This window comes from Phyllobates terribilis, unplaced genomic scaffold (assembly GCF_046119375.1).
Source record: "Phyllobates terribilis strain yellow unplaced genomic scaffold, ASM4611937v1 Scaffold_47__1_contigs__length_9908305, whole genome shotgun sequence".
In the NCBI taxonomy this organism is placed as follows: domain Eukaryota; kingdom Metazoa; phylum Chordata; class Amphibia; order Anura; family Dendrobatidae; genus Phyllobates; species Phyllobates terribilis.
Window position 1 is genome coordinate 7,565,251 of NW_027362807.1, and position 14,188 is coordinate 7,579,438.

Sequence of the window (14,188 nt, forward strand, 5' to 3'; positions counted from 1 at the left end):
TTCTTCTCATTCAGGTCTCTACAATATCAGATCCCCTCAGTGAAGAGCTTCTATATTAAGAGAATTTTTCTAAATCACCTATCAAGGATGGATATGGATAGAGACAAGATGGCGGAGAGGATATTACACCTCACCCTAGAGATCCTCTTCCGGCTTACTGGAAAGGTGAGAGATTCTGATAACGTCACATTACATCATTCTTATATATGGGAATAACAGATGGACAGAACTGGAGAGGTGAGGACTCTGGAAATGTCTGGAGTGAGATGTATTAATGTGTCTATCCATAACCAGGATTACACAGTAGTGAAGAAGACCTCTAGTGAGCGCTGTCAGGCCCCTGTGTCTGAGGGATGGGGAAGACATCTGAGCCCAATCACAGGGCCTCCACCTCATCACCTGGTACATGAGGACATCAATGACCAGAAGATCCTAGAACTCGCCTACAAGATGATTGAGCTGCTGACTGGAGAGGTGACACTGCTGGGAATGCTGGGACATTATACAGTAAAGCTATGAAGGGATTGGGGGATGACGGTATCATTGTATGTGTCAGGTTCCTATAAGGTGTCAGGATGTCGCCGTCTATTTCTCCATGGATGAGTGGGAGTATTTGGAAGGACACAAAGATCTGTACAAGGACATCATGATGGAGGTTCCACAGCCCCTCACATCACCAGGTAATAGACAGGGCTAAAACCACACGGCCTATAATTATCTGTATGTAAAGAATGTATTCAGTCCCTGTATGTGTTTCCTCCAGATCTATCCAGTAAGAGGACAACACCAGAGAGATATCCCCGTCCTCTTCTTCCACAGGACTGTAAACAAGAAGATCCCAATGTTCCTCAGGATCATCAGGTAGATGGAGAGAAGGTGTCATGTGTTCTCCCCTGTGATGTGTAGACGGCTGTGAAGGTCTTGTGTTCAGTCTTGTTTTATCCTCCAGTATTATATGTTTTATACTTGTGTAATGAGAACGGTGGAGATGGCAGGATTAGAGCTGATCATAGATGTGACTTCTCATCTGTCTGTGACTTTTATAATATTTGTTTCAGGGTGAAGATCTGACCCATATTAATACTACAGAGACATATGTGAGGGGCGATGAGCGGTGTAAAGAGGAAATTCCTACATATGACTACCCAGGTGAGTAGTAACCACTAAATGCAGAGAAGTCACAGATTCTTCTCAGTCACCGGCTGTGGCTGCTTTATCGGTGGTGTAGTCCGGCCGTATCGCAATCGTGTGATCACCATTTTACCGCTAGGCCACAACATTTTCCTCCATCCGAAAATGTTCACATTACTTTGTGTAATTGTAAAAGACCTTTTCTGTAGAACTTACAACCTGGAGGATCCACCTACCCCCTGGGATTAGTAGACGCTGACCGTTACCTGCCCAGATCTGTAAACTATAAAGCCAAATGACAGCGTACGTAGAATGTGCTGACAAGTGAGAAAATCAAAATTATGATGGACCTGTAAGAGAAAGCGGAGGGTAATGATGCTGTTGGCTTCCTAGATCCCTGATATCTTATTGGATGAATCTACCTTCTGTGCTGCTGAATGTCCTCATATAGTCCCTACAAGACCAGGTCCAGTCTTTCTGGCCAAACTTCGCTTTTATTATCAACAACATTAAATGTGCAGTGAGGCCAAGTGTGAATTTCTGTACAATAACAACAGAGTTTCCCTTTATCCTGACTTTTCAATTTCTTTTTAAACCAACTAAATTCAAACAGGATTGTGCTAAACTACATAAAAAGCATTACACCTGTGCCATGATATATCTCTAAGCTGTGCGTGGCTGATGGCTGTAATATACATTTATTCACGCCTGCAGGAGATGTGTTGGCTCCAGCCCTGGTTTCATGGATTCACTCCAAGTCATAAATTCCATTATGTTTTCGATCCTAAGAAATTCAGATTACTGCACAATCTCTCCTGAAATGGGGGTGCTAATACTTTCTCTACTCTCCTGGTCAGGATTCATAGTAGCTCCAATGGTCCACCATAAATGAGTGTGACTCCAGTTTAGTGTTGGATTTCTCCCCTCATACATACGTTGTTGTTGGGGATGTTACATGTTTTTATATTCTTTCTTTTTTTACAAGTTCATTCTATGTAATAGTTTGATTGTGGTGGGATCGGCCTTCCTCACTTATGTGAGTCTGTAACTCCCTGGTAGTCTTTAAGAAAGATCTCCATTGTCTCTTCCCAATGCCCGAGGTCTAAATTTAAGACCCCTCAGCTCTGCAGTATTATAAAAAGTTCTCTTTGAACGTCTAATATTTCTTCTTGAAACTCATCTGATAGAAAATATTGTCCCTTACGATAGTTTAGATTGTCAGGAGCCATCGAGTCCCATACTCCAATTACCCCAGAGAGGTTTCACCACTAGTTACTCACTACTTACTGATGGAGACTGTCGAGTTTGATCATTTCAGTAGATGTTATTGTCTATACTCACAGTTTTTGACTACAGCAGTTAGTTCCCAAAATCCTCTGATTTAACCCCTTCCTGCTGCCAGTATTATGTTCCTAATCAGGGCCCATTTTTCAAATCTGACGTGTGTCACTTTATCTGGTGATAATTTTGGAATTCTTCACAAAGGATAATAGGAAACAAATGGACCTTACAAATTATTTTCCAACTTCTCTTGAATCCAACAATCCCCTATATAAGGTTGTACACTATTGTCTGGGCACAAGGGAAGGAATAAGGAGGGAAGGAGCGCCATTTAACTATTTGAATGCAGATCTTGCTGGAATATATTTCAGACCCAATGTATTGGGGACACTGTTCATGGTCACCTGGCAGCTCAAAAGATGGCTACCACAAACAGGCTTGGTGCTATATATGCCATTTTCTTGATCCCATGGATTGCTTTGCTCATCACCCTTTAACCCCAAAAAGAATAGTCAGGTAGCCGGGTCATAACCAGGAGGACAGAGAAAGTACAAAATCAGAAGACACAAGAGTAGTCAGTAAACAAATACACAAGCCGGGAGCTGAGCACAGAGGACTGAACCAGAGGAGAACAAGGCTGTATCTGGCAGCTTCCAGCAATATGCTTCCAACTTTAGTAGGGTGCGGTGCTTTCCAAATGGCTGAAGCAGGGAGCAGATTACTCCAGCTGGACAGCACACACACCCATACTGCCAGACTGGATGGTACTACTGGTCCCAGCAACCCTAATCTTAGTGTTTGGACAGAGCCTGTGCTGCCCAGAGCTTCTGGTTCCAACGTCTCCTCCATCACCAGTGCTACCTGCAGAATGATTAAGGCGGCTCCTGGTGACAGAAGCAGACATTAGGGGAGCAGATCCCAGAGGAGATGGAAGAAACTATTTACAGAAGCCTTAAAGAAGTTGTCCAGTACTTTTTACAGTTGCCCAAGGTCCCCCAATGTATTTACCCTGTGCCCATAAGAATCTTTGTAATTACCTTCTGCTGTCTTTCTTGCTTGTGAGTGACGCTATCGGGGGTCACGTGATGCCTGAGAACGGCCAGCGATAGCACTGCGCACAGGCAAGAAGGACTGCAGAAGGTAATTACAAAAAGAAATTCCAGAAATTAGCACGCAGTGGATGTTGGAGAGTGAAAATTGCACATTGGCCATTTTATTGCCCAACACATAGTGTCCAGATTGTGCTCCAGGAGACACACACCGTAATTTAAGTGGGTTCTTCTCACTATAGTAATGTCAAATACATGGATGCTGAATGTGGTTTGGGCGCACTGCAAGGCTCAGAAGTGAGGGGGAGGTTTGACTTTGGGAGAGCGGACTTTGCTGGGTTGATTTATGGATAAGAAGAAGTTTTTATTTGGTATCATTTTTGCCTACATAACATTGTTTGATGGCTTCTTATTCCATATTTTGGAGACAGAATGAACAAGCAGTTGAACACCACGCTCTACTGGTTCATCCTATGAGGTTTTCGCGTTTCACTGTCATTCTGTCAATAACTTGTCATTTCTACAGACATTTTAAGTAGAAATGTTCAAAAATATAAATTTCAGGGATATTTTATTCAAAATTAATAATTGTTTTTTTCTTGGCAGATAACTGTACCAGGAGATCAGAGGGACAGCTGACATCTTCTGTTTTTAAATCACATGATCTTGAGATCCCACAGGATACAATTGAAGTGAATGCCATTACTACAGATATATCATCATCCCTTCACTGCAAAGATCTGTCATCTAGTCCTATGAAACAGGTCCTGTCTTCTGATTCATTACCGACTACTAAGGAAAATCAAAATAAAAAAATAAGCATTAAAAAACAAACTGCTCATAAAGGAAAGAAGCCATTTTCATGTTCAGAAAATGGAAATAGTTTTACTCTTGAAAAGTATTTTCTTAAACATCAAAAAATACACACAGCAGAGAATAGATTTTTTTGTTCCAAATATGGGAAATGTTTTAACCAGAAATCAGATTTTGTCAAGCACCAGAGAATTCATACAGGGGAGAAGCCTTTTACCTGTTCAGAATGTGGGAAATGTTTTAACCATAATTCAGCTTTGGTTAAGCACCAGAGAACTCACACAGGGGAGAAGCCTTTTTCATGTTCAGAATGTGGGAAATGTTTTAACGATAAATCATCTTTGGTTAAGCACCAGAGAACTCACACAGGGGAGAAGCCTTTTTCATGTTCAGAATGTGGGAAATGTTTTAACCAGAAATCAGATTTGATTAAGCACCAGAGAACCCACACAGGGGAGAAGCCTTTTTCATGTTCAGAATGTAGGAAATGTTTTAACCAGAAATCAGCTTTGGTTAAGCACAAGAGAACTCACACAGGGGAGAAGCCTTTTTCATGTACAAAATGTGGGAAATGTTTTAACCAGAAATCAACTTTGGTTAGGCACCAGAGAACCCACACAGTGGAGAAGCCTTTTTCTTAGTCTTTTTCTTTTTTAATCCAATACATTTTTGAGATTTTTTTAATTTAGGTTTTTTTTGACAAAACAAGAAACCAGTACATACAATAATAAAATAACATACCATAGGGATCACATACATTCATCTCTCCTATATATCCTTTCAGCTTGCCCATTACTGCCTGATGATTAGAGTTCTTATATCTTCCAATTAACATTCCACATTCTTGAAATCTCTTACAGTTGTGGTCAAAAGTTTACATTCCCCGGCAGAATTTTTCCTTTCTTGGCCTTGTTTCAGAGAATATGAATGATAACAAAAAACTTTTTCTCCACTCATGATTATTGGTTGGGGGAAGCCATTTATTGTCAAACTACTGTGTTTTCTCTTTTTAAATCTTAATGACATCCAAAAACATCCAAATTACCCTGATCAAAAAGTTCACATACCCCAGTTCTTAATACCGTGTATTGCCCCCTCTAATATCAATGACAGCTTGAAGTCTTTTGTGGTAGTTGTGGATGAGGTTCTTTATTCTCTCAGATGATAAAGCTGCCCATTCTTCTTGGCAAAAAGCTTCCAGTTCCTGTAAATTCCTAGGCTGTATAGCATGAACTGCGTGCCTGAGATCTCTCCAGAGTGGGTCAATGATATTGAGGTCAGGAGACTGAGTTGACCACTCCAGAACTTTCACTTTGTTCTGCTGTAGCCAATGACATGTCGACTTGGCCTTGTGTTTTGGATCATTGTTATGTTGGAACGTCCAAGTACGTCCCATGCGCAGCATCCGGGCTGATGAGTGTAAATTTGCCTCCAGTAGTAGTAGTGGCGTATTCTAGGTGAGATACTTTGTGGCATTTGTGCAGTAATGGCTTTCTTCTGGTGACTCGACCATGCAGCCTATTTTTCTTCAAGTGCCTCCTTATTGTGCATCTTGAAACAGCCACATCGCTAGTTTTCAGAGAGTCCTGATGTTCAGCTAATGTTATTTGTGGGTTTTTCTTTGCATCCCGAACAATTTTCCTGGCTGGCAGTTATGGCCGAAATTTTTGTTGGTCTACCTGACCGTGGTTTGGCTTTTACAGAGCCCCTGATTTTCCATTTGCTAATCATAGTTTGAACACTGCTGACTGGATTATCAATTCCTTGGATATTTTTTTGTATCCCTTTCCTGTGTTGTACAGTTCAACTACCTTTTCCCATAGATCAGTTGACAATTCTTTTGCTTTCCCCATGACTCACAATCCGGAAACGTCAGTGGCTGGATGAAAGAAGCAAGAGTTTGTCTGGATCCCAGAAACTCACTCAGCTTTTATGCACACACACGGATTACAAGCAAGCAGGTCACAGGTGAGGATGTTACCTTTAGTAGCCATTCAAACCCATTTGGGTCAAATTCTGTGCATGTTATCAGGCCAAAATCACCACGGTATGTGAACTTTTGATCAGGGTCATTTGGATGTTTTTGGTTGTCATTAAGATTTAAAAAGAGAAAACACAGTAGTTTGACAATAAATGGCTTCACCCAACCAATAACCATGAGTGGAAAAAAAGTTTTTTTGTTATCATTCATATTCCCTGAAGCAAGGCCAAAAAATGAAAAATTCTGCTGGGGTATGTAAACTTTTGACCACAACTGTGTATGTATATATATATATACCGTATATTCCGGCGTATAAGACGACTTTTGAAGACTGAAAAATCTTCTGTCTAGTCTGGGGTCGTCTTATACGCCGGTAATGCTTTTGAACTTTCAGAAATTGACATGCGGGGATACTCTGGGGGTGTTAATAAGCTGCCGTGGCCGTATCCCTGCCATGTCGGAGTTAATATAAGGTGGAGGGAGTTAAAATACGGCGGCGGTAGGTCCAGACAGTCAGCGCTTCTGTGCTGAAACTGACACATCGCTGCGTATTCCCAGCTCCGGACACAGGGCAGGACTTCTGTGCTGACAGCTTTCACTTGTCACAGAAGCGCTGCGCTGTGTCCGGAGCTGGGAAGTTCGCATCGCTTCTGTGACAATATATAAAAAGCCGGCAATTCAGCAGCGGCATAAGCCGGCACCCGACAATTTAGAATAGAAAGAATAGAGCATCACACATAGATTAGATAGATAGAAACATGTCAGTCACATATATATGAAGTACAGTGACAGTGTTGATTACTGTACTTGTCATTTAGTGTAAAGGATTTATTAAAAAAAATAATAGTGTTTTCATGCACTGTCTCTTTAAAAAAGCCGGCCGGCAATTCAGCAGCGGTACCCGACAATTTATAACAGACAGAATAGAGCTTCACACATAGATTAGATAGATAGAAACATGTCAGTCACATATATATGAAGTACAGTGATAGTGTTGGTTACTGTACTTGTCATTTAGTATTAAAATAAAGGATTTATTATTAAAAAAATTGGCGTGGGGTTCCCCTTAATTTTAGGCTCTAGCTGAGGTTAAGCAGACGGCTGGGGCAGATGTTTGAAGCCTGGGAAGGGGGTAATACCCACAGAGCTTCCCAGGCTACTAATATCAGCCCCCAGCTGAATACCTAGTCTTTACTAGCTATTAAAATGGGGAACCCCCCCAAAAAAATGACGTGGGGTCCCCCCTAATTTAATAGCTAGCAAAGGCTAGGCAGACAGCTGGGGGCTGATATTAATAGCCCAGGAAGGGAGCCATGAATATTGGCCCCCTCCCAGGCTAGAAACACCAGCCGTCAGCTGCCCCAGAAATGGCGCATCCATAGGATGCGCCAATTCTGGCACTTAGCCTCGCTCTTCCACGCTGCCCTGGTGCGGTGGCAGGGGGTAATAGGGTTGGGGTTGATGTCAGCTTATAATGCCAGCTGACATCAAGCCCAGGTTAGTAATGGAGAGGCGTCTATAAGACACCCCCATTACTAACCCCATAGTCAAAGTTAAAAAAAACACAAACACCCAGAATAAAGTCCTTTAATTGAAATAAAGACACAATCCTTTATTGTTCTAAATTAAACCATACTTACCGTCACGCCCATTCCAGCTGAAGCCAACGATCTCCTGCAATAAAAGAAAAATAATAAAGCAACCTCATCCTTACCTTTCCATGGTTCCCACGACAGCTTCAGCTCTGCTACATCGAGATGACAGGCTGGACCGCAGCAGAACGCCGCCATCCAGCCTCTCATCCCGCAGACACTGAGAAGCGCAGGCATGCTTGCGCTCCTCAGTGTCAGGCTGTGACGGCATCCAGATGAGCCGACAATGAACTCAGCTCACCTCCTGGACGTCCGTCACTGACAGCGTGGGAAACTTCTACTGCGCATGCGGGGAGCAGGAGAATTTTCCCACGCTGTCAGTGACGTGCATGAGGTGAGCCGAGTTCATTGGACATGATCTCGGCTCATCTGGATGCCGTCACAGTCAGACACTGAGGAGCACAAGCATGCCTGCGCTTCTCAGTGTCTGCCGCATGGCAAGCTGAACGGCAGCGTTCTGCTGCGGTGCAGCCTGTCATGTGAATGTAGCAGAGCTGGACCGGTCCTGGGAACCATGGAGAGGTAAGGATGAGGTTGCTTTATTATTTTACTTTTATTGCAGGAGATCGTTGGCTTCAGCTGGAATGGGCGTGATGGTAAGTATGGTTTAATTTAGAACATTAAAAAATTGTGTCTTTATTTCAATTAAAGGACTTTATTCTGGGTGTTGTGTTTTTTTTAATTACTTTACTAGAAATTCATGGCGGTCATGTCTAATACTGGCGTGACCCCATGAATTTCGGGCTTAGGGCCAGCTGATAATGCCAAGCTGGCCCTAACCCCTTTATTACCCAGTGAGCCACCGCACCAGGGCCCTGGATGAGTTGGGTACAGCGCCAGAAGATGGCGCTTCTATGAACGCGCCATTTTCCGGGGTGGCTGCGGACTGCAATTTGCAGCAGGGGGGGCCCAGAAAGCTTGGGCCTCCCTGCGCTGCAGATTCCAGCCCCCAGCTGCCTAGTTGTACCTGGCTGGACACAAAAATAGGGCGAAGCCCCACGTAATTTTTTTTTTAATTATTTCATGAAATAATTAAAAAAAAAAGGGCTTCCCTATATTGTTGTGTCCGGCCAGGTACAAATAGGCAGCTGGTGGTTGGGGGCAGCCCGTTCCTGCCTGCTGTACCTGGCTGGACACAAAAATATGGCGAAGCCCCACGTCAACATTTTTGGGAAAAATTAATTACAAAATTAATAATTTAGGGACTGCATCTTTATTAACCCCTCAATTGTCATTTAGTGTTAAAATAAAGGATTTTTTAAAAAGAAAATTGGCGTGGGATCCACCATCATTATAGTCTCTAGCGGAGGTTAAGCAGACGGCTGGGGCAGATGTTTGAAGTCTGGGAAGGGGGTAATACCCACGGAGCTTCCCAGGCTACTAATATCAGCCCCCAGCTGAATACCTAGCCTTTACTAGCTATTAGAATGGGGGACCCCCCCAAAAAATGACGTGGGGTCCCCCCTATTTTAATATGTTTATGAGTGACAGTTTTCCTGCTATATACCTGCATGTCATAAGAATTTAAATTAAAAAAGGACCATGTTAAATTCAAATCTGTTTTTTTTTAATTTTTACCGGTGTTTGGTATGCGTTGGAAAAGGGGTAGTCTTATACGGTGAATATATCCTAAACTCTATATTTTAACAGGAAAGTAGGGGGGTCGTCTTATACACCAGGTCGTCTTATACGCCGGAATATACGGTATATGTGTGTGTGTATGTAAGTATAAGCTTTGCTTTATAACTGTCAGTGCTGCACTGACACAAGTTAGGTAGATCGTGCACTGCACATGACCTAAATAACTTGTTAGCTCTGGTCACCCAGGTGTTGTTATGATGACATCGAGTCACCATGGCAATGAGTGGCCCCTGAGGTGTGGGCTAACTAATTTCTGACGACATATGGGACATCACCGCTTTCAGGAGACATTATTTAATAAATTATGGGGTTCAGTTTCACCTATTAACCCTTGTGTACCTGACAAATTTGTAGCAAATACAAAAATTGCATTTTTACCACTAAAATGCCATATTTCCATGACTCAATGTTATAAAATTCTGTAAGGCACGTATGGGTTCAAATTATTCACTACACCCGTGGATGAATTTCTTAGGCAGTGGAGTTTCCAATATGGGGTCACCGGGGGGGGGGTGTTTCTGCCACCTCAGGGGCTCAGCTAATGGAGCCCAGAATCTATTCAAATGAAATCTGATTTTTACAAGCCAAAACCCAAAGTAGAAACACCGAACATGAGGTTATAGAAGGCATTAGTGATGAGCGAGTATGTTTTGTTAACCCTTTCGCCGAGTATACTCGGCCGAGCACCTATTATCTTCAGCATGCTCGGGCTTTAAGTTTTCGTCGCTCCGTGAACATGATTTGCGACTGTTTGACAGATTTAATACATATGAGGAATGCTGGAAAAACAGGCATTCCTCACATGTATTAAATCTGTCAAACAGTCGCAAATCATGTTCACGGAGCGACGAAAACTTAACTTAAAGCCCGAGCAAGCTTTAAATACTCGGTCCTCGGCCAAGTATACTCGGCGAAAGGGTTAACAAAACATACTCGCTCATCAATAGAAGGCATATTACCTAAGTGGTCCAGGGTACAGAGTGGGCGCCATGCTCGGTACCCTGGACCCCTTAGAGCAGAAGTATAAGGCATATTACCTATCTTGTCTGCTTGTCTACAGGTTTTGACCTGGCCCTCATGTTGAACACGTCCTCTAACATCTAACCAGCATCTTCTGGGCACTTCTCTCCACAGCCGGTCATTAAGCCCCTTTCTTATATATAACACTGTCTGCCATTGATCTGGTGTTGTGTCTATTGTTTCCCCTTCCCCTTCCCTCTCTTTGGAATACTCCGTACCTTACATTACACTTCCTTCATTAGTCATTGACTCTGTATCTTTACCAGAGGGATTCATTCCCTGGTCCCATCAGTTGGCTCGCCGCCTGTGTAGGGACACTTTATATCTATAATCCTCTTATGCTATACAATAAAGCTCACCTATATGTTATTATTTTTAGGCTACCCCAGGTTCTTTGACATGCTGCACTAGGCACTAGGTATATTGCTTTATACACTTGGCCTCATTCTACTTGTACATACTTGCTCCTTTGTGGTTCAGGATACATGTGTGTGTATGTATGTATAAATATTTAACTATTTGTGTATTACTCCTGCAAAAATAAAAAAAATTGGGTCTAAAGTAAACTTTTTGTGAAAAAAAGTTAAATGTTCATTATTTTCTTCCACATTCCAAAAATTCCTGTGAAGCACCTGAAGGGTTAATAAACTTCATGAATGTGGTTTTGAGTACCTTGAGGGGTGCAGTTTTTAGAATGGTGTCACTTTTGGGTATTTTCTGTCATATAGACCCCTCAAAGTGACTTTAAATGTGATGTGGTCCCTAAAAAAATGGGTTTGTAAATTTTGTTGGAAGATGAGAAATCACAGGAAGTTATAAGGGTTAAAAGTTGACCAAACCAAAAAAAATTTTGGTTCAAAAATTGTGCTGATGTAAACCAGACATGTGAGAAATGTTATTTATTAACTATTTTGTATGACATATATCTCTGATTTAAAGGCATACATGGTGGGGGCTGTAACCCCAACAACCCAGCAGCAGGACCGCTACCTCCGCCTTTGTGCAAGGAGGAACAGGAGGAGCACTGCCAGAGCCCTGCAAAATGACCTCCAGCAGGCCACAAATGTGCATGTGTCTGCACAACCGGTCAGAAACTGACTCCATGAGGGTGGTATAAGGGCCCGACATCCACAGATGGGGGTTGTGCTCACAGCCCAACACCATGCAGGACGCTTAGCATTTGCCACAGAACACCAGGATTGGCAAAGTCGCCACTGGCGCCCTGTGCTCTTCACAGATGAAAGCAGGTTCACACTGAGCACATGTGACAGACGTGACAGAGTCTGGAGACGCCGTGGAGAGTGATCTGCCTGCAACATCCTTCAGCATGACCGGTTTGGCTTGGGTCAGTAATAGTGCGGGGTGGCATTTCTTTGGAAGGCCACACAGCCCTCCATGTGCTCGCCACGGGAAGCCTGACTGCGATTAGGTACTGAGGTGAGATCCTCAGACCCTTTGTGAGACCATATGCTGGTGCGGTTGGCCCTGGGTTCCTCCTAATGCAGGACAATGCCAGACCTCATGTGGCTGGAGTGTGTCAGCAGTTCCTGCAAGATGAAGGCATTGAAGCTATGGACTGTCCCGCCCGTTCCCCAGACCTGGATCCGATTGAGCACATCTGGGACATCATGTCTCGCTCCATCCGCCATCGTCACGTTGCACCACAGACTGTCCAGGAGTTGGCGGATGCATTAGTCCAGGTCTGGGAGGAGATCCCACAGGAGACCATTCGCAAACTCATCAGGAGCATGCCCAGGCGTTGTAGGGAGGTCATACAGGCACGTGGAGGCCACACACAATACTGAGCCTCATTTTGACTTGTTTTAAGGACATTACATCAAAATTGGATCAGCCTGTAGGGTGTTTTTCCACTTTAATTTTTGGGGTGACTCCAAATCCAGGCCTCCATTAGTTAATAAATTTGATTTCCATTGATGATTTTTGTGTGATTTTGTTGTCAGCACATTCAACTTTGTACAGAACAAAGTATTCAATGGGAATATTTCATTCATTCAGATCTAGGATGGGTTATTTGAGTGTTCCCTTTATTTTTTTGAGAAGTATATTTTGTGAAGACCTGGGGACTCCTGTGGGCACAATACCACTCAGACAACACACGGTGAGGGTAAAACAGTGTGGCAATATTTTATTGAACCACAAAACAGGAAATAAACAGATAGAACCTGTGACAGTGTCCCCCCCAGCCTGTTTTCATGGACCATGCTGTAATCAGGCCTATGTCATCATTTTCTGTCCTGCATCTGGTGGGGGCATGTGTGTCTTTGTTCCTGTCTTCTGGGGGATTCCCTTAAATACACAAGTCTGCAGACCTGCTGGAGACTGGAGTTGCAGAAGATTCTTCATTCTTTGAATTGCCTGGACTAAATGTTTAAGGCGGTGGGGTGTGGGTATCTCTACCCAACCAGGGGGCTGATCCCAAGAGAAGGAGAACAATAAGATACATGTTTGAAGTTAGTTGGTGCTGTGCGAAGGGCAAGGATCTGTTGCTGAGGCCAGATCCTGGTGCCGTATATGGACTATTGGAAATCCGTGTATGAACGATTGGAGATCAGTTGCCACATGGGATTGTGATGTCTTGCCACTCTGCTGGATTTGAGGACTTAGTCTGAGACTGTTGTTGTATTTTCTTTGGCGTTGGATTACCGGGTGGCGCCCCGGATTTGTCCCTTTTTGTGTGTCTACCTTGAAGACTCTAAGGAACTATAGCTATGTTTGGTGTTATATTCTCCTAGTCCCAATAAAGGTTGTTGGATTTTTCATCGGCCTGCTCAGTAAACTACATACACTGTCTGGTGGGTGGCATTACACTGATTAAAATGATACTTGTGGTGATGAAATCCGTCCTGTGCTTGCTGTGTTATCTTTACTTTCAGTTTGGAGATAATGATATACATTTGCTTCAGGGCGGCCTGTGGGGGGTGCTCTATCTGGTGCTCTGCTTACATATTCATCTGTATACTCTTATGACAGCTCACTGTGCCTTCAATGACCTGCCTAGTTTACATAATGCATCTAGTAGTGCGGGGCTAGGTAAAATAGGAGGCAGGTTTTTCATTAACAAAGGTGTCATATTAATCAGTGTAATGTCGCCCACATGACTGTGTATGTAGATTACTGAGCACAATCCTGCTGACAGGTGCGCTTTAAATATCATAGTAACTAGGCAGCCACATACTGTGGAGTACTTGGGCATTCAGCCGAACTAAGTCAAACCTTCTGAGATGCCATGTTTGCTTTTGACAGCAGCAAGTGGTTAAACTGACAGGGTTTTTATTATAGCCGCACCTGTGCCATCCCTGTGGTGAACATCTATGTTCTGGAGCCCAAAAGAATTTTATTTTAAACAAACGTTTAACGTGTTAAAAAATAACAATGTGTCTTATGATTTTTGCATGTTTTTTTTTGTTTTACAAGAATTTTTGTTGACAATTTTCTTTTGAAACATTTTAATTTCTGTTTTTTTTTTCTGGTGTTTTTCTTGTAATATAAGAAAGCCTAAGGCCAGAAATAAACCACATAATACACTGTACAAGGAGACTTGGTGTCAAATAATTTCTGTCTGTGGTGTTTTTGCAAACAATAAAGCTTTTATAAATGCA

General features: G+C 42.9%; 1 protein-coding gene across 1 annotated transcript in view; it reads left to right on the forward strand.

Moving 5' to 3' along the window:
• Positions 1-547: 547 nt before the first annotated feature.
• LOC141191568 (uncharacterized) overlaps positions 548-14,188 on the forward strand; it is a 78,499-nt gene continuing 64,858 nt past the window's right edge. The window contains exons 1-5 of the mRNA XM_073661498.1: positions 548-680; positions 764-861; positions 1,059-1,149; positions 4,068-4,894; positions 9,511-9,512. Coding sequence (XP_073517599.1) covers positions 548-680; positions 764-861; positions 1,059-1,149; positions 4,068-4,894; positions 9,511-9,512 — 1,151 coding nt within the window. The remainder of the gene's footprint in view (positions 681-763; positions 862-1,058; positions 1,150-4,067; positions 4,895-9,510; positions 9,513-14,188) is intronic.